Source organism: Onychostoma macrolepis, chromosome 23, assembly GCF_012432095.1.
Source record: "Onychostoma macrolepis isolate SWU-2019 chromosome 23, ASM1243209v1, whole genome shotgun sequence".
Lineage (NCBI taxonomy): Eukaryota > Metazoa > Chordata > Actinopteri > Cypriniformes > Cyprinidae > Onychostoma > Onychostoma macrolepis.
Genome location: NC_081177.1, coordinates 22389627 through 22411182, shown reverse-complemented (window position 1 = coordinate 22411182; position 21556 = coordinate 22389627). Strand labels below are relative to the sequence as shown.

Here is a 21556-nt window from a genome sequence, read left to right as displayed (position 1 = left end):
TTTTTTTTTTTGTATAGACACAATTCAAAAGTTTGGGGTTAGTAGGATTAAAAAAATACTTTCAATCAGCAGGGACACATTAATTTGATCAAAAGGTCTATAAACTCTAGATATTTATAATAAATGTTGTTCTTTTGAACATTCAGAAATTTTTAAGAGATGATTCTTGAGCAGCAAATCAGCATATTAGAATGATTTCTGAAGGATCATGTCACACTGAAGAATGGAAAAAAGGCTGATGAAAATTCAGCTTTGCATTACAGAAAGAAATTTCATTTTAATATGTGACCCTGGACCACAAAACCTTAGGATTAGGATATCATTAGGATATTAAGTAAAGATCATGTTCCATTAAGATATTTAGTGAATTTCTTACCGTAAATATATCAAAATTTCATTTTTGATCAGTAATATGCATTGCTAAGAACTTAATTTGGACAATTTTAAAGGTGATTTTCTCAATATTTTGATTTTTTTGGACCCTCAGATTCCAGGTTTTCAAATAGTTGTATTTGTCCATCAATGGAAAGCTTATTCATTCAGCTTTCAGATGATGTAGAAATCTTATTTTGTTTTGTGGTCCAGGGTCACATATATTAAAAGAGAAAACAGTTATTGTAAATTGTAATAAAATTTCACAATATTACTTTTTTTTACTGTATTCTTAATCAAATAAAAGCAGCCTTGGTGAGAGTAAGATATTAATAATATATACCTATATTTGATGTTATTAAATCAAAATACTTGAAACCTTTAGAATTATTTAGAAAAGCCAGATCACTGCCTTCAATTTTTGTCCACTCCAAATCCCACTAGTCCAAATCCCTTTCATAAACTATACGTATAACATCAAATCTCTTCTGATTGGCTGGCATTGTATCATGTTGCACAGCAGTTTCACATTCATTGTGGACATTCAGATTGCTTGTCTCTGGAAATTTGTTTTGTATTGTGCCTAGTTAGGACACATTGTAGCCGACATACTTGAGTCAGCAGGGCCGGGTAAAAATAGGTAAACTGATAATCTGATTTAATCAGTGATACTTTTTAGTTTAACAACCAGTAAGTTAATGGAAATCTGTACATCTACATTTAAGTGCATATATATATATATATATATATTCTAAAATTCCAAGTCAGATAACAGAAAGATTTACAATCAGCCAATGCCGAGGCTCTTTCACATACAGTAATTCAAACAGAATGGCACAGCTGAGTGGGATGCTGAATAGTTTCCTAAACCCTCCAAAAAAACCATTACATTCTTCCGCAAAATCCCTTGAGGCACGAACAAAAAATGTTGCACTAAAGAGTCAAACTGTTCTTAACACATGGGTTTCTAGTCAGTTTATTATGGGAAAGTTAACCAGTGTTAAGATCTTCAAACTTTTAATTCAATAACACCCAATCTGGAGGTCATTATGTGGTCAGCCCACAGGCAAAAGCACAGAATAAAAACAAAACAGTCTAATCATTCAAAACAACACATATTTAAATATCAGTGCATTACAGAACATGGAAAATATTTGCCACATTCTTAGACATCCATTTTCAGTAGTCGGATTGTAGTGTCTGTGTTTCTATGAGGCTCAGTCACGCTCTCAAAAAGGGTGGAGTAAACGGAGACGACTTCCACGTATATTTCTCCCAGATGCCCGAACCATGCAGTTCCTTTGAGAAACGTTCACCTGACAACAAGCTATCATTTTCCAAAACAACATTGAAAAAATGTCTTTGCTTATGCGATTCACAAAACAAAACAAAAAAGCGGCTAATCTTTGCTTATGTGACTCAGAAAACAAACAAAACAAAAAGCAAAAGGTGGCTAATCTTTGCCTATGTGACTCAGAACAACAAAAAACAAAGCAAAACAAAACATAAAAAGGAGGATAATCCATCTTGGTAGCTCATTTGTTCAACAGAAGTTCAGAACAGTCACTTGGCATCGAATCTTTCCAGGCTGAAAAGCATCTTAAAACTCCAGCAGTTGCCGTTTAAGCATCACGATACTCTCCGCTGCCTAATATGGACATTTCAGGCACCAGACCTGCTCTCGGCAGTTTAGGTCAGCATGGGCACTCCCCTTATGCGGCGGATGAGGTTGGCCAATCGCTTCGCCAGCGGCAGGCTCGGTTCATCCACCTGGAAGGTGCGGGTCAGCAAGTTGTAAAAAGAGCCGTAGCCCACCGCGACCACCGTGCAGGTGAGGCAGATGACATTGTAGGGCATGCTGAAGTCAGGCGTGGGTAGATTTACCAGCAGCGGTTCGGTGTACACTCGCACAAAGTAGCTTGATTCTTCTTTGACTGGGACGCTGAAAGTCAAAGGCGAAATGTTAAAAAGAAAGAAAACAAATAAAAGGTACACATTCTTACTGTTAAAGGAATAGTTCACACAAAAATGGAAACCTGCTGAATATTTACTCACCTTCAGGCCATACAAGATATAGAGTTTATTTCTTGATCAGAACAGATTTGGAGAAATGTAGCATTACATCATTTGCTCACCAATGGATCCTCTGCAGTGAATGGGTGCCGTCAGAGTGAGAGTCCAAACAGCTGATAAAAACATCACAATAATCCACAAGTAATCCACACCACTCCAGTCCATCAATTAATGTCTTGTATAAAAAAAAGCTGCATATTTGTAAGAAACTAATCCATCATTAAGACCGTTTCTCAAATTGTCGCTTCTGGACAAAATACGAGTCCATAATCTATAACGCTTCATCCAGTGAAAAAAAAAAATCCTGTTGTCCTCTCACATCAAAATCCACCCACATATTTGTTTAGAACTGTTTTTGCTTGTAAATGGTGCATGATCTGTGTATATTTCTCTCCTTATTCATACAAGACGACGTCACCGCAGAAAGCAGTAAAAATGCCTTAATTCGTTTCTTACAAACATGCAGATTTTCATTTCATAATACATTAATTGATGGACTGGAGTGGTGTGGATTACTTGTGGATTATTGTGATGTTTTTATCAGCTGTTTGGACTCTCATTCTGACGGCACCCATTCACTGCAAATCTGTTCTTATAAAGAAACAAACACATCTACATCTTGAATGGCCCGAGGGTGAGTGTATTTTCAGCGCATTTTCAGTTTTGGGGGGAGCTATTCTTTTAAAACCAAGGATAACTCGTACTTACAAACTGCTAAACAACGGTTGGTCTTGTGTGAAGTTGGTGTTCATTGCAACCATACTTGGCACAAGGGCACTGACCACAGAGGACCTGCAATAACATATTTATAGTACTTCAGTCAGATATAGGGAGTGGCACACAGGATAAAATCTGTACAACAATTATATTTAGTCAAGGATCGCAAGAGAAGGCAAAATCCTATCTTGTAAAAGAAGCTGGAGGTGTTCTAGACAGGCAAGATCTTTCAAAATACTTGATAAGCAAGCATCTTACCCAACGTAGAAGCCGTGGTTAGGATCAGGTGTGTACTCAGTCCATTTGAGCAGGGCCCTTTCAAACTGTACAGTGACCTCTGTCATAGAGTGAGGGGGTAACTGGATCAGCATCTCCAGTAGATGAGGACGATGGCGGTCTTTAGCAGGCTGGTAGTGAATGTAACCTACAGGAGAAGGCACAAGGTCTATAAAGACTGTATTCTCTGTGTTCACAAGCATGAGTCTTGTTCTGTCCACTAAAGAAAAGCTTTAAACTTACTGTTTACAGTGACTTTTAAATGTGTATTTCCTCATTTTTAAGAATGTTGAAACATTTGCCAAGAATTCTCTATTTGGGCTTGTTCCCTACCCAGACATTTTAACTTCCCCTCTACAGTTAATTAACAATTAAAAATTGTTAAAAAAAGTTTTTAAAAAAAGTCTGCTTAATACATTTGGTATTTCAGTGTACAAAACTTTGAAAATATGTAGTCAACACTCATATATCAGTAAGAATAAGAATAAAGTAACCTTTATTCAGCAAGGATGCATTCAACTAAACAAAAATGACAGTAAAGTCATTCATAAGGTTACAAAAAATGTCTATATCAAATAAATGCTCTTCTTTTGAACTTTCTATTAATAAAGGGATCAAGAAAAAATGTGTCATGGTTTCCACAAAAATATTAAACACCAAATAACCATGATCAACATTTAACTGTAATCATATTTCCCAATACTACTGTTTTACTGTATTTCTGATTTCTTAAATGCAGCCTTGGTGAGCATAAGAGGCATGTATTCAAAATGTTCAAAAACATTAAAAAAAAAAAAAATCTTAGAGACCCCAAACTTTGACTTTTGAAAGGTAAGTGTACAGTAATAGTCTAATGTCAGTAATAAGCAAATAATAATGACCACTGATATATACCGATCAGTGCATCAGACCAAGAATTTTAAAGAAATTATATTATTTTTTCCCAACAAATAAATTAACGAACAAACAAATGAATGAATGAAATGAAATCTTAAGATGCCAATGATAAATAAAAAGGCCAGAACGGCAGCATGGACATTTGAACATAAGAAATATTTAGTCATTTAAAGTAAATTTATATTATAATAAATATAGAATTTTTCATGATTAAAGTACTGGAAGTCAAAAGAGGCCTAAATTGGAAAATTGCCCTGAAACAAGTAACAAATATACAGAAAGCACACAAAGTTGGCGAGTACATTATATTTTTTTGCACAGATACTACTGTGGGTGTGTTAACTACTCACTGGGCTTGTTATCACGGGACTTGCTGGTGACTGTCAGGGTGTGAATGTACAATTGCAGGTACCAGGGCACTGAATCCATCAGCAGCACAGGAAAAGCCCGATATGGGTGGTTATTATAGATGACAGTGTGAATTTCCCCTGTCTGCAGCCCAAAACCTGCCACATAGCGCTCTGCATGCAGCAGAGGACGAAGCATATCGCCTAAAGCACAAGGTGAAAGAACCACAGAATCCATCTGGCATGACTGATCTATTAACACAGACGAATATCAAAAATGAGAATGTTCCAAATGACAGATTCTCACTTTGTAACAACAACATAAATAGTTCAATGATACAAAGACAATGCAAAAAACATAGACTCCACCTATCAAATGCATTCATACCACTGTTTCCTTTCCAGCGCAGAAGGAGATTGAGTGAACGTAACTGGCCAAACGTCTCAGCTCTGGTCAGGTCAAACACTGAATATGTCCTGCGATCCCCCAGCACCACAGCTTGGCTGAGCAGAGGAGTTGCAGGACTCAACTCAAACAGCTCCCCCTGTTGGACAAACAGCACAACACTCAAAATGACTGAAAACAGCAGTCGGCTACAAAGGAAAATGATCAAATGCAATTTAGAACATAAAAACACTTCTTAGCCAGTTCTACCTCCCATTTAGAGAAACATTAAAGCATCAAAAAGCAGGAAGAAAGTATATTGTTGTTTAAGTTTCACCTCAGGGTTGTCTGTGATGTCCACATAGACTTTACTAGAGGTAGCAAGAGGACAAGCCTCTGTCAAAGTTCGAGAAAACATCTTGAACAAAGACCATTCTGTGAAAAGATGAAGATAGTAATTAATACACAGATGGACAGAGCGCAGTATTGTTTCAAGTTGCTGTGATTAGAAACACCACACTGAATTGCAAAATTAAGGTGCAACAGCTTTTGCAAAGTCAAGGCCATTTTTATGCTTTTATGATTTTTCTTTTTAATTTAGATTTCACATTCGCTTTTTTAATTATCTTTAAAAATATTTAGGTTTCTCATAGTGAGCAATGTTTGGAAAGCATCACAATTTTTCCACACTTGAGGTACATCAATCTACGAATGGCTATTTGGCACACTGAAATAAGAAAGGAGAAAGTCATCATCAAGCGTTCTTTTATTACTCACCCTTTTTGCCTTGGCCTGAAGTGTAGAGATCAAACACAACATTGAGAGTTTGTCTCAGCTCCCACGCTTTACTTGCGCATTGTTCATCCTAAAAGAGAAAATCTGGAGCGTCATCAGGAAGCAAGGAATTTTCCAGACAACGTACAAGATGAGCCAAATTGTTTTAAATCAATTTTTTGTTAAAGAAAGGTTTGAAAAGAAGCTTACCTGACAGACGGGTCTGATGTGAACAGCCTGGGAATGGAAACTGCTGTGAAACAGCTTCTCTGACTTCAGGAGAACTGCCAGACCTGCCTGGAGAAAAGAAAAAGCAAATGCATGAATTAATGGCTTCTTTAGAATAACCAGTTATTAAAATCACAAGCAATGATCTTGAACCTTAGAACCACAAGGGAGAAGCTTCTTCCAGGGTGTGAGATTCTCAGTGCAGACGATTTCACGTGGTAATGTTGCATAACGTAAAAAACGGTGATCTGTAGCTGTGTGGAGAGAAAGAAGTCTGTCGTTTCAAGGTCAAAAAAAATGAAACATGCACGGTTGAATCGTTTACGATAAGATCATTAACATGCACTTTTTCATTTGAATCAGTGCAGGTTGACAAGAATGAATGAGCTTCAGTTGCTTCATCACTGCAAATCTCTGTCAGTTTGACCGCTGCTTTATAATTCACAGAAAGAGCCGTACCATTTCCCAGACCCAGCGGTTTAAAAGAAGCACTGGGCTGTACGGTGTTGGTCAGGTCAATGAAGTTCAGAGATGCACAGAAGATTCCAGAGAGGACGTTGGTAAGTTCCTTCCAGTTTCCATCCACACTGAGAATTGAACAAAAGTCAGGGGTTACATTTTTGCAGAATAAAACAAATGCACGCATAAATCAGGGATTCTTCGATTTCCACAGTTAATTTAAGCACATATAGGTACTCACTCGCTGACTGTGTCATGGAACCACACCCACAGCTCTGCTCCAGGTGGAGAGGGGATGAAGGGCTGCCCCCACTGCATGGTCCTCCAGAAGCCCTGGGTGAAGGAGATGTGCAGCTCTCGCACTGAAAACTTGGAGAGCACTTGACCGAGGGATTTGGGGAACAGCCGGTAATGAGAAACTGTAGGCAAAAGAGACAAATCGTAAAAGCAAATGTTAGGACTTGAGGTGATACTTGGTAAAAGTTGCTGGGAAAAAGCCCAGGTCTTCAAACAAACTTTCACTTCCAACAAAGCATAATCAACAGAATAGAGTATAGACCGAAAAATTTCATATTTTAAACAGTACACCAGTCTTAATTTTATAAACCAGGTCTATTCATTTTATTCATATTTCGAATACTATACCATATTTAATTTGATTAACTAAGGTATTCATTTTTTAAACACTAAACCATAATCAATTTTATTAACTAAGGCTATTCAGTTTAATCATATTTTAAACACTGTACCATATTTAATTTTGTTCACCAAATCCATTCGTTTCATTCATAATTTAAACACTACACCATAATTGTATTTTTTTAAATCGAACCTATTCATTTTATTCATGTTTTTAAATACTATACCATATTTATGTTTATTCACAAAGTCTGTTCATTTTATTCACATTCCAAACACTAAACCATAATTAATTTTATTAACTAAACTATTAATTTTATTCAGAATTTAAATACTGTACCATATTTAATTTTATTCACCAAGTCCATTCATTTTATTCATAAACACTACATAATTATTTTAATTAAATCTATTCATTTTATTAATATTTTAAATACTACACCATATTTAATTTTATTCACTAGGCCTATTCATTTAATTCATGTTTTAATTGCTATACCATATTTAATTTTATTATTTAAGTCTATTAATTTAATCCCTATATAAAACACATTACACTTTATTTGATTAGTCTGACTACAAGGAATTACACTTGATGAGTAAAATTAATTAGACTGTCAATAAAATTGAGCATGGTGTAGTTTTTAAAATATGAAAATAGAAGAATAGACCCAGCAAATAAAATTAAGTATGGTAAAGTATGAATAAAATGAATAGACTGTGCATAAAATTTATTTTATTAACCAAGTCTATTAATTGTATTCATAAACCCCACACTATACTTACTTTTATTAGTTTCAAGGCACTACATTTGGCTAAATTTACAGTGTGCTTTTTATCATCAGTAACCTTTTGATCTGATCTGAGTTTTAAGCTAGTTTTTTAATTTGTCTACACATTATTTCTATTCATTCCTTTATTTTTAATGGATAAACTGGACCAGACAGTGAAAGAAATGCAGCTAATAACTGTCCAGCACACGTGAACTCCTTTATACCGTTTAAAAGGCATACCATGGTGCACATTTTTAAGTGTGCAGAGTTGTGGGTGCTACATTAAATTTTAACATTGAAACTTGGATAATTGCATCTGTGATATTTCATAATTCTGACGACCTTACAATTGTTATTATTTAATGGGGGAACAAATAAATGAGTAAAGGTATCTATTTGACTGCTATCGTACAGAGACACATTCTGTGTGCAATGGGACAGAACTACAGCGATGATAACTCACCCTTCTGTCGCTCTTGCAGGAAGTCAATATCCCACAGTGTGCGGAACTGGAAGCTGGCATAAATGTCTCCGGAGTGCAGTGGCCGGATGACCAGCTCCTCCTGAAACTCATCTCTCGCTGCTGCTGCTGCTGTAAAAGACTCGCTGTTTTTGGTGCCATCGCCTCTGTCCGCCTCAACATCAGTCGACTGCCATTGCCTTTCAATCAGATCCTCTGCGGCGATACTGCCGTCGCTATTCACCTCTCGTGGCGTGTCTGAAACGCTCTGTTTTTCTTCTGTGTTATCGTTTGCTTTTTCAAGCGTGTCACAACTACTGGGGCGTGCTAAACTAGAGAGAATCAAAATGAATACTAGAGACAAACCGTACCTGTGCGCTGCCATTTTTAACACAGCTTCCCTTGCTGCACACACTTCCTGGATGTCGTCGACAGCATTGACCAATCAGAGAAGGGTATGCAGAAAAATGACCAATGGGAGACGAGAATCTAAAAATTGATCAGCGCAGCAGAATAAACAATAAATAGTAAAATAAAATTATGAGCATTTATGTTAGATAACAAATGCTAGATTAACTTTATTCGGAATAAGTTCATATAAGCTAATTAATTCCCATCGGACTGTTGATATTACAAGGGTTCTGATGTTATAAATAATAATTTAGTTATTAATAATAGGCTACTTTACAAGTTATTAGGATTCATTCTTACAATAACGCTAATAAAACGACATAAGCCTATAATTTCACTGTCGCTACACGACTCTGCCTGGGGTCGCTTTTGGAAGCTACAAGTTCAGTGAATCGAATGCGTTCGTTTGCTTTAACGATTCATGTTCATTTAGTGGCCTATTCTTTGTGTGTGTGTGTGTGTGTGTGTGTGTGTGTGTGTGTGTGTGTGTGTGTGTGTGTGTGTGCGCGCGTAATGGATAATAAATTAGCTAGTAATAAGAATCAAGAACAAGTAATTAGGCAATCATTTTAATAAGAAAGCTGCTTAATTTCACAGTAACTACACGACTCTGTCTGACTGATCCAGAGATTCGAATCATTCGGATTATTTTGCTTTAAATGATTCGTTCAGTTTCTGATTTTTTTTTTTCATATTTTCATTCAAAATCCACCCGACTTTAATGAGCTCGACCACTGAAAGCGACAGACGACAAAACCGGCCACTAAAGGAATTTATGTATTTAATATTTAGGCCTATATCTGTAAACGGGGCTTGCAGGGCAAGTGTCTGAGTGAGTATCATTCACTCCATCCACCAGTTTAACAACACAGAGTCGACTGAAATAACATATTTTCATTAATTATGTATGGTCATCAGTAGGCTAATTCATCTGCACTCTTTCCCTTAAACGAACATTTCATTCAGTTCATTCCCGAATGAAATGTCCAATTTCATTCAATACCTTCACCAACCAAATCTGATTGGATACGAATCTCGTTAAAATTTGAAACATGAAATGTCACTGGACTCGATATTTTCTCATGCTATAGCCTAATACGTCTTTAAAGACACGAAATGTAGCGCCTCAAAAACTAGTGACTAAATATGAGGCTTCAATTTTTAAAAGATTAATTCCATGAAAACCCCTCGTTCCAAATGGAACACCGCTGCAAGGTTCGGAAAAAGGCTAGAATGAATCAAAGTCACTATAATGAAATATCTCAGGACTCACTCGAATATTTTCTCATGCTATAGTGCCCTTTAAAGGCAGAAAATCGTTTACGCGCTTCAAAAACGAGAGCCTTAAACGAACGAAACTGTAACGAGTCGTTAACTCAAAAGATTCAGTCCTTTCCAAACGAAACACGGCTACTGTAAAAAGCCCAAATGAATGAATTAATCTAAGAAGGCACTGTAAAAGCGTCATTCGCTAGCACCCTGTGATTCAGAGCGGATGCTCGCTTGTCAGTGGGTCATTGTGAAGTGGATAAAGGTGGCATCTGCGCGCGCGCGTACACACACAAATACCCCAGCCCTCATGACAGACACACTCGGTCTCGCTCCCTCATGCACACACACACATACACACACACACACAGTCACTGTAAAGGGTTTTAATTCAGCATGCCTGCTGCTGGATGCTCTTAGACCGAGACGCATCCGCCTCACCGTCGGGTTTGACTGCCTCTGAAAGGGATTTCAATAGCCTGTTTTATTCATAGCTCCTCATGGCTTCATCGGACGGAATAGACAAATGTCTTCTGCACAGAGGCAGATCTCAAAGTGACCCGAACATCCTCAGCGAGTCTGGCATTGATCTCTCGCACAGCGCAGGTAAGATGATGCATTTATTGTCTGGAGATGCCATTAGAATAAGCGCTTTTCATTTCCACGCGCGATGGAGGTGAAAGTGGCTCCATAATCTGCGTTAATAGCCTCACTTTCATTTCAGTGTTGTGCGCTGCACGATGGAGATCAATCAAATTAAGCCGCATTTGATGCTCTGTCTGTATCCCGATGAAATGCATCTGGCTACCATAGTAATATTTCCCTATGGATCGGTGTTACGGTAGCTATAACGGAAAACAGCATAGCAGACAGTCTAGAGATTATGTGCCAACTGTGGCTTATGCTACCGTTCAAAATGAGCAGACAAAAAGATTTACATCCTATTTTTCACTGAGGGAGGATCCTCGTTGTCTTTTGTCTCGTGTGCACATCCTTCCTTGTGCATCTCTGTGATCGTTTAATACAGGTTTGCTCTTGAGGACCTGATGAAATGAGATGCATTTTTTGCTGCTTTGGCAACATTGGCTGGTGTGTCTTGATACCTTCGTTCCGCACTGAGACTGCGCATTCACTGCTCCTGCCTATTCAACAGAGCGGGTCAATGGTGTCTCCTGGAGAAACTGATGTAGTGAGGTTTCTAGATGCTGCTGTACGGACGCCAGCTTCTCTTGATGGTGGACAAAAAGCACATCTCATGGAGTCTGTGGTTCGGAGTGTTTGGTGTGGTCTGAAATTGCTGGTTTTGTCATTATAGAATGGGCGAATCTCATCAAACCCAGCCTGTCAAGAATGTCCGGGTCATATTACACCCCAAATTCAGAGGAAAGAAATACAAGACTGTGCTATAATAAGAAACCAGAAAGCGACAGAAAACTAAGCTTAATTTTAGGATTCCTACTTTTTTTGCATTGTGACTTTATTTCTAAAACAGTACTGTGATGTGAAAAATAATTTTTTAGTTACTATGCATCAGCAATTGTTGTGTTGCTTGAATCATGCTGAACGTTTAATACATTATTTAATATATTGATCTATATATGATTGGAATTTTTAATTTAATGTTTTAGAATCTAATTATGTTTTACTGTAAATCACCATGAAGAAAATATAAAAAAAGTCCTATGTGTTACATTTAATGAGAATTTTTGGGTGAAATGTGCTTAATTGTCAATGTCAGTGTAACACATTATTAATAACTACTTTATTACTGTATGTGTGTATATATAGAGCCTTTATATACTACAAAGTCATATAAAAATGGATTAATAATTACTTTATTATTACTGTATATGTGTGTATACTGTATATAATCATGTATTGTACATATATGTAGGCCTACTGTATGTATATATATATATATATATATATATATATATTGTATAACTGTATACTGTATGGTCCGGTTTCAGGGCTTAGACTAAACCAGGATTAAGCCATTGTTCAATTAATTTTTATTAACATGCCTTAGAAAAAGCATTACTGGTGTGCATCTTGAGACAAAACAAAGGCACTGATATATTTTAAGATCAGTCAGTGCAAGTTTCTTTCAGTTAAAACAGCTCAGACTTACACTTTAGTCTGGGACTATAGGCTTAAGCCTTGTCTGTGAAACCGGGGGAAAATATACCATCTCTCTCTCTATACCTATAATATATTACACACACACACACACACACACACATACATAAATACACAATATATAATATATACACACACAACATTGCAACACATTTGCAAATTTCACTTTGTAATTGTGTCAAGACAATAAGAATGTATCATGACAAAGTGAAATGTCCAAATGTGTTGCAACTTGCAATATTTTGGGGTAAATTATGTGCTTAATTGTCATTAAAATAATGTAAATACGTATTTTAATAGTCCTGGGACTGTATATAAATTTTGAATTTACTGTGAAATATGACTTGCACATGCTTTAATGAGATTTACCTTCTGTCACCAGCAGCGCTTTGCTTTGAACATGAGGTCCAGTGTATAAGCGGAGTGGAAATAATGCACAATGACCAAGCAATCTGTCTTGGGAAAGAATAAGAGAAAATACCAGTTGATCTTTTTCAATCTGAACATAAAATTTATTGCGATAAAGATGACTTCTTTGAATCCCCCACAGTGTCACCTTTAGCTTTATTGGTTTATTATGTAGGGACCACTATTTCATCATGGCTGTGCTAACAATCAATGAGGCCAAGAGTCATGTTAACCTTTTCTCTTTTTAGTGATGAAAAAATCAGATGTAACATGACATCCGCAGGTACTTTCATTCCACTCTGGCAGTGTGGGAGCAGCACAATTTTACAAGAGACTGTTCACTGTTGAGTGCAGGTATTTTTAGGCCTTTAAATACAGAGGAAATACATTTCTAGATTAATCTTGGGCGGATGCTCAACAGAAAAAGAGCTGATTTGAGTGGCACTTTAATGTTTTTCTTAAAAACAATGCATTAAAAGAATTACTTTTGCATTAAAATGCACAGGGAAAAACCGAAGGAGCTAAGAAAGATATGTGAGCTGAGAGAGAGTAAGAGTGAGATTGAGACAGAGTAATGGAGTGAGTCTGGTGTACTTTACTACTTTACTAGTGCTTTCTGTTACTCATCGACTGGTAGATGCTGTGGGTGATGCATCATTCTCTTCTCAAGCTCAACGTTCATTAATTAAATGTTTGAACGATATGTGGCCGTTCTCTGTAATGCACATCACACCAGGAGAAGACTGCTGTATCACGATTTAACAATGAGGAAGTTCACACCACTCACAGATGCCTGTTAACACTTCAGTTTGTCATGATGCTGTTTTAGCGCTTTCCGTCTTCATAAGAAAATCTGTCTTTGCGTCAGCATCCTACTCTTTAATGGAAATATCAAATTTAACCCTCTGATGCATCAATTATACATTACAAAGGAGAAAATGTGTTATTCCTGTGTAATTATAATATATATATTTTTAATTTGTAATATTTTTACTAATATGTTATTGTATTCCATTCAGAAGTTTGGGGTCAGTAAGATTTTTTAAAATGTTTTTGATTTTTGTTTTTCGGGTTGGTTTTTGAAATCTCTTATGCTCACAAAGGCCAGGTTTATTTGATCAAAAATATATTTTTGATATTAATATATCAAAATGTTTTCTATATTAATATATTTTAAAATGTAATTTATTCCTGTGATTCAAAGCTGAATTTTCAGCATCATTACTCCAGCCTTCAATGTCACATGATCCTTCAGAAATCATTCTAATATGCTCAAGAAACATTTATTATTATCAATAATGAAAATCAATGTTCAATATTTTTGTGGAAACTGTGATAATTTGTTTTACTTTGATGAGTAGAATGTTCACAATATTTGAAATTTATTTGTTAAAATGGTTGTTTTATTGAAGTGATGACTGGAGTGATGATGGAAAATACCTTAAAAAAAGACCAGTATTATATAATATAATATAATATATCAGATGGATTAAATTGATAAAAGTGACATTTATTATGTCTTTAATTTAATGTTGACATATATAGTGACGGAGAAGTCCTATAAAATTATGGATAAACTTTATCACTCATGGTTCGAATGCAGCACCATGATTGCTTAAAGTCTGACTACTTTAGTGGATGTCATGCATCAAAGGGTTGGCAATTCGTACATATTTTACGAGGTGGCTAATTCGTACGACCTCACTCGTACAAATTCATGCGTATTTTGAAAAAATCGTACGTATTTTACGAGTTGCCAATTCGTATGAATTTGTACGAATGACCTACACCTAACCCCACCCCTAAACCTACCTGTTTAGACAAATCGTACGAGTGAGGTCCAGAGGTGCGTTAACCTTTTAAACTCTGCTCAAAGGTTGAACAAGAAGACAGAGAGACATCCTGATTGAGATCTGATTCGTATCGGTAAATTTGAGGCATCGTCCCATAAGATTATCATCAAGTTCATTAAAAGAGTCTTAAATTGAGATTATATGATGCACCACATGCCCTGCTCACTTCACACCTCTTTACACATTAAAAGTGTCTTCACAGTTTGGTGAACCTCATGCACCCAGAAAAATGAGATGAAAATTAAGCATTTTTGTAATTTGTAACTAAGATAAAGTGAACATTTTGGGGTATTCAAGACACTTTATAAAGAGACTAAAAACTGATTTGAGGACTTTTGTTTATGTCCTGTGCACAAGGCAATATGTACTGAGTATTTTATTAGTAAAATAAGAGAAATCATCCTTAATAATTATGCTCACTTTCAAAATCTCAGTCTCTCTCTCTCTTACTTGGCTATATGTTACCATATTTGAATGTTTCTTGTAAATAACACATAACCTTACATCGGGGCTGGTGCAAAGGCCGGTGTTCTGAGGTGGGCTATGACTCATCAGCTTCCCTCGTGCTGGCTGGTGCGGGCACTTCTTCACCAGGGTGTGTGTAGCGTCTGATGAAAAGGTCTAGCCCAGAAAGTCCTTGATATTTCTTTTCTTTGGTTCTTTGGATTTGCACAAAACAGCATTGTTTTAGACTGACTGTGACTGTGTTCTTAAGAAGATGGTGGAATTCTCCTGTGTTTGGTTTTGCAGTGGCTTGAAAGGCAGTATCAGTGTTTCACTAAAGCTACTTTCATTTGTGCTGCTGTCATTGTTGATATGAGCAGTTGTCATTTTAAGAGTAAGAGCCCTCAGTACGAAGTTCTGGTGAATATTAGATGAAATGTAGAAGGTACAAGGCAAACACAAACTCAGAGTTTAGCCTAGCTGACAGATCTTGATCATGACTGCTTGTATGTATTTCATTTATCTGGTATTCACACAAGACATTGACATTTTTTTTGTGTTGTTTTGCAGTGAAAACCCAGCAATGATCATGATGTTCTTGTGCAGTTTGTGTAAGTGATGCTAAGAGTACAGTTAACTGTGAATACTGAAAGTACAGTATTGTGTTAGACAATATCTTGCTTTTAAATATCTTATTATATCTTATTTAACAACTGTATCATGGTCTCTTCTTATAATTGTATGCAATGCAAAATGCAAAAACATCATTTTGTTTTTGCATTTTGTTTTGCAGTTTATAATATTATTTAATATTTCAGTGATTGCATTCATTCAATATATTAAGGTGCATATCCAGTAAAATAACGTTGAAAAATATTGATAACATCAGGTATTGAGGACAAAAAAAAAAAATATATATATATATATATATATATTATGTGTGTGTGTAATATTGTGATCTCACTGTGTATATATATATATATATATATATATTTTGTCCTCAATACCTGATGTTATCAATATTTAGGTGTTCTATATATATATATATAAATATATTATGTGTGTGTGTGTGTGTAATATTGTGATCTCACTGTATGTATATATATATATATATATATATATATATATATATATATATATATGTATGTATATATATATATATATATATATATATGTATATATATATATATATATATATATATATACACACACACACACACACACACACACAGAGTGAGATCACAATATTACATATTATTAAATATTTAAAATATAAAATATGAATTTTTGTGGCTTGAATGGGCCTCTTATCTGAACTTTTCTCCTTTTAAACACTTGCTGACGGAATCAAAGTCTCGTTGCTTTGAATGCAAGTTTGGTCTCTGAATTATGCATTTTGATTAGCTTATTTGGCCCCCCAGTTAAATTTTTTTTTAATGTGGAAACATTTTGGAAAAAAGCCAAAAATGCAAAAATGTTGTGGAGTTGATTGCAAAATCACAAAATGCTGGATGGACTGTACAAAGAATGAGAAATAACTAGATCTTTCCATTTTCTGAAAACACAAGTCGTGTTTGCGCTTGTGCAAAAGTTGGTGGTTTCCAGGGTGTTGCTAGGGTGTTCTGGATTGTGGCTTGCTGGAAACCAAAAAGCCAACTGCTTTATGATATTCTGGTCTCTTGGTTTGGGTGCCACCTTCAGTGCAAGTATGTGAAAAATATATATATATAACACCTTTCCACTACAAACCACATAATGAGGTGTCAGTTGCTAAAATGTGTGAGACTGTTATGTGCTGAAGATCAGGACTTGTGTAGGGTGTGTTCAAACCCCTAACCCTAAGTATGAACAACAGTGGTACTTACCATTGCAAAGATGCTAAAAAGTAAAAGCAACATTGTTGCTATATTTCTCTCATGCATACGTCAGTGGCTTCTGCCTTTAAAAATCCTTAGGTGTCGTTCCAGCTTGGGATTGTCTTTCCTTAATGCAGACTAAGGTATATGCACTGCATAGTGTACAAGAGGAGACAAGACCTGACCTTGTCAAGCACAGTTCAGCGGCTCCCAGCTCTCCTCAGGCGTGAAAACTGAACACAACAACAAGCTCAGCGACCTCCCCAGAGATACAACACAGAGCAGATAAGGCATATGACAGGCTGTCTTTTCAGCTGTGTATATATCTAAAGCAAAAAGTGTAGTATTTTTGAGGTTGTGTGTGTGACAGTGAAAGAGAAAGGGAGGAGAAAACAGTGACGTTTTAATCATACAGTTTGATTACTGGAGCTCTCAAATGAGAAATTAGCTTCACTGATTGACTCTCATGAGTACTGATATTTTTCCAGGATGTTGGAAACAGAAAAAGACCCCAGAGCATAATACCAACAACAGTATTAAGAAATTACTGTATAGTTAATTTACAATAAAATTACTAAGTAAAATAAAAATTAATAGCTCAGGAGTCTTAATGTTTATATTCCATTTAAGTAGCTATTTTGTCTCAGATATTTCTAATAAAACAACAGTAACAACAATAACAACAAAAATATGAAATAAAATGTAAAATAACTCTTTAAAAGCACAGGAGACAGTTATATACCATGTAAATATCAAGTTTGTCTCAAATTTGTCCCCCACCCCCCAAAAATAAATAAATAAATAAATAAAATAAAAACTATAGAATTACAACTACAAAATTATATATATTAAAAAAAATTTTTTAAAAAAGCTCAGGAAATTTAACAGTTATATACCATTTAAGTATCAATTTTGTCTCAAATGTTCTCCTAAAACAATAGCGAAAAATAAAAGGGGGAAAAAATACACATAAGACAATCATTGACATAAGAATATTAAGATATAATAATGGATGGCATAGCTCAGATTAATTAGTCTCAGAAGAATTTTATGATGAGTTCAACAGTGTTTAAAAGTTTGGGATCATATTTTTTTCTTTAAGAAACTAATACTTTTATTGAGCAAGGATGCATTAAACTGATAAAAAGTGACAGTAAATACATCAATAATGTTACAAAAGATTTCTATTTCAAACTTTCTATTCATTAAAGTATCCAGAAAAATTCAGTTTTATAGTTTGCACAAAAAATATGAAGCAGCACAACTGTTTGATAACAACATTGACAATAATAAGAAATGTTTCTTGAGCAGCAAATCGGCATATCAGAATGATTTCTGAAGGATCATGTGACACTGAAGACTGAAGTAACGATGCTGAAAATTCAGCTTTGCATCACAGGAATAAATTACATTTCAGATAGAAAACAATCATTTTAAAGTGTACTAATACTGGTTTTACTTTTTTCCTACTCTATCCATCAAAAACATTAAAGAATCTTACCAACTCCAAAATACTGAAAAGAGATTCCTCTTTCCTATGGGATGCCATTAGAGTGAATAATATTGGTTCAAATTGTAATCACAGTTCTGCACAGTCAACAGATCTGAGTATCTTGGCTCTCTGCTTTTGCTGAGCGATTGAGCGAGGAAATGTAGTTAATATTGAATGCAATGCTGTTGGAAAGAGCAGGTCTCACTCTCGGCATACCTGAACCATCTAAAATATTTCATAAGCTCATTTCTCATTCATACGCTGGAGCGGAGCTGCCTTGGATGGATGGCGTAGCTCAGCTGAACCTGAGTTTATTGTGCTGTTCGTGATTCAATGAATTTCAGCGCTGCCCGATGAGACAAAGTTACCTAAGTGTCTGTTTGTGTTAAACAGTAAGTGAAACCATGACTGTAATGCAGTTTAAAGGCAAGAGGATGGAGTCAGGGGAAAGATAGAGAAAGAGAGAGAGACTGAGTGGGTGTGAGCGAAGGGGGAACGGGGGAGGGGAGGTGGGAAAAAAAAAAAACAATGAAGAGACACAGAAGGATGAAAATGACTTCAAGTGACTCACCAGAGAGTCAATGAGGATCTTTAAAGAGCAAATATACACTTTTGGCAATACTCACAGCGAACATTAAGGCATATTTCTATTCTGAACCATCACACGCCCACGTCGGAGTCAGAAGTGCTTTTCAAGACGTGTTTGTGATGCGCTTATCAGTGTGTCATTCTGTGATTAGCTTGACGTATGCAATCATTTTCAGCATTTTCTTACACCTTTTACATTGAAAGTTGTATGCGCTGCAGGAGCTAGATGTGCATTGTGGGCCGATGGCAGGCTGGTTCTGAATGGCAGGGTAAGCAGGGCTTCAGCACCATAGAGAGCGACCGAGAGGGACAGATTACTACCACAAACACTGCGCTCACAGAGGCTCTGCAGCTGTGGCAGATAACACACTCTCAACAATGACCATCTAGCACAGAGAGCTCTTGCTTCTCTCTTGTGGCTTTAATGTCTTTACTTGCCATTCTTTTCTGTGCTTTAATCCATTCTGTGCTAATATTAAGATAGTGAGTCACCAAGATGCAAAGGTTTTTGTTGTAATACATGCAAAACGTGCAGTGTATGGCAGTGTCTTCATTCATTATGTTTATAAATAGAATTATGTTTGGTATGAGACACAAACCGCTTGATTTTAGTTACAAATGTGCAACAAGAAAAGAGAATGAAAAGATTTAAAGGGATAGGTCACCCGAAAATGAAAATTTTGTCATTCATTTCTCACCCTCATGTCGTTCCAAACCCGTAAGACCTTCGTTCATCTTCAGAACACAAATTAGGACATTTTTGATGAAATCTGAGAGCTTTCTGACCCTGTATAGAAAGCAACATAACTGACACGTTCAAGGCCAAGAAAGGTAGTAAGGACATTGTTAAAATAGTCCATGTGACATCAGTGGTTCAACCTTAATATTATGAAGCTATATGAGAATAATTTTTGTGTGCAAAGAAAACAAAAATTACAACTTTATTCAGCAATTTCTTCTCTTCCGGGACAGTCTTCGAAGCGCGTTCACAAGAGTAGTGTGCACAAATAGTATTCTCGCATCTTCATAAAATTACAGCTGAACCACTGATGTGACATGGACTATTTTAATGATGTCTTTACTACCTTTCTGGGCCTTTAACGTGTCAGTTGTGTTGCTGTCTATGCAGGTTCAGAGAGCTCTCGGATTTCATCAAAAACATTTTAATTTGTGTTCTGAAGATAAGTGGAAGGTCTTACGGGTTTGGAACGACACGAGGGTGAGTAATTAATGAGAGAATTTTCATTTTTGGGCGAACTATCCCTTTAAAATAGCTTAAATATAAATCTACACCAATACTTCATTTAATATATACAGTACATGGTCCCAGAAATACACAAATTAGTCCCTACCTCCACACAATCACATCATCTCGGACCTGCTCCACTTTCACCCAGTTAAACTGAAGTAGTAGATTTTTGAGACTGTCTTTGGTGCACTGCAGTTTTTAAGGAGAATGCTCAGCATATGTTTACTATGTGAAGCCACTTGGTAAATAGTAATTTACGCAATATATTATCCAGATGTTTACCTGACTGTAGTGGAAAATTATCTGGAAAGACTGAATTTTACAGATGAAAGATTTTCTTGATAAGCTTATAATGATGGTGGGCACCAAAGGTCATTATATGAATATAAATGGATTATGAATATAAATGGAAATTCTCAAAACATTAACCTGTCTGATGTTGTAAAGGCTTGCTTGAAGCTTATGGAGTTTCCAAGTAAGACTTCATCAAACATTCAGTGATATAAGCCATGGTGAGCTGGGTGACCTGAACTTGACCTATTACTGTGACACATAAATCACGACCGAGAAATTTAAATCGCTATTAAATTGTGAAAAAAAAAAAAAAGAAAAAAAAAAAATTAATGGGTTAATTAATTCATCATCATATTCATTTTCTTGCTTTATCACAAGTGCTACATACAGACAGATATCCAGTTAAATGCTGGTCTGAATGAGACGGTTAGCCAGTTAAGGAAGCAAATTAAGCTGAATAAATGAATCTTGAGGAACAGTTATATCACTTCATCTGCTTGGTAGTAAGAACGAGAGTGAGTAAAGGATAGGCCAGTTAAAGACGTAGTTCACCCAGCAACGACGATGCTGTCATTGTTTACTTTCCAAACCCACAGGACTTTATTTCTAATGTGGATATTTTTGAGGTCTCCAATGAGGTCCAATGTTGTTTTAGACCCCTCTGAGATTGATTAAATGGTTAAAAAAGTTGAAATGTTCTGGAACGACATGAGGTTGAGTAAGTGATGACAGAATTTTCATTTTTGGGTGAATTTTGGAGGCTCTTAAAAACATGAAATGGACTTTTCCCTTGTTTGCCATCTTTGAGCTTTTGTCCGTGAGGCCTTGAAATGTTAGGTCTTTGAGCAAATGTAACCCCTTCAGCTCTATCTTACAGTGGGAAAATGACAAATGAAAGTCCACACAACTGATTCCTGTTCAGAGGACAATGTCCATGGTCTCATACCCAGCATGCATTGTTTGGTATTTTCAGATTGTTTACCGCTCAGTGTTTTTTCTTTCAACACAGAGACTGCATCATGCAATTGGTCTTGTAAGTCAGTGTCAAGCCCTAGATGTCACAGAGAACAGAGAGGTCTGCTTGATGTCAGAAGCTACTGTTGCTTTTCCTAAGTAACACTGGGCAAAGCTTGGAGCTGTCTCGAGTCTCTTC

General features: G+C 36.1%; 2 protein-coding genes across 5 annotated transcripts in view; one reads left to right on the top strand and one right to left on the bottom strand.

Annotated features, from left to right (window-relative positions):
- Positions 1-1119: 1119 nt before the first annotated feature.
- Positions 1120-8842, bottom strand: pigt (phosphatidylinositol glycan anchor biosynthesis, class T). Its single transcript, XM_058764295.1, has 12 exons — positions 8404-8842; positions 6770-6947; positions 6529-6656; positions 6223-6323; positions 6052-6138; positions 5845-5932; positions 5405-5502; positions 5071-5227; positions 4686-4886; positions 3421-3586; positions 3154-3237; positions 1120-2314 (listed from the first exon to the last, which is right to left on the bottom strand). Exons 1-12 carry the CDS (start codon positions 8783-8785, stop codon positions 2062-2064), a joined length of 1923 nt encoding a protein of 640 aa, XP_058620278.1. The 5' UTR covers positions 8786-8842; the 3' UTR covers positions 1120-2061.
- Positions 8843-9003: 161 nt separating this feature from the next.
- Positions 9004-21556, top strand: part of phactr3a (phosphatase and actin regulator 3a) — a 36317-nt gene continuing 23764 nt past the window's right edge. For 2 of the 4 annotated variants that reach the window (XM_058764298.1, XM_058764296.1), the window contains exon 1: positions 9004-10686. In XM_058764298.1, the coding sequence (XP_058620281.1) occupies positions 10581-10686 (106 nt within the window). In that variant the 5' untranslated portion in view covers positions 9004-10580. Of the gene's footprint in view, positions 10687-12922; positions 12982-15494; positions 15536-21556 lie in introns of those variants that run through there. The other 2 variants (XM_058764299.1, XM_058764300.1) reach the window with 2 other exon arrangements.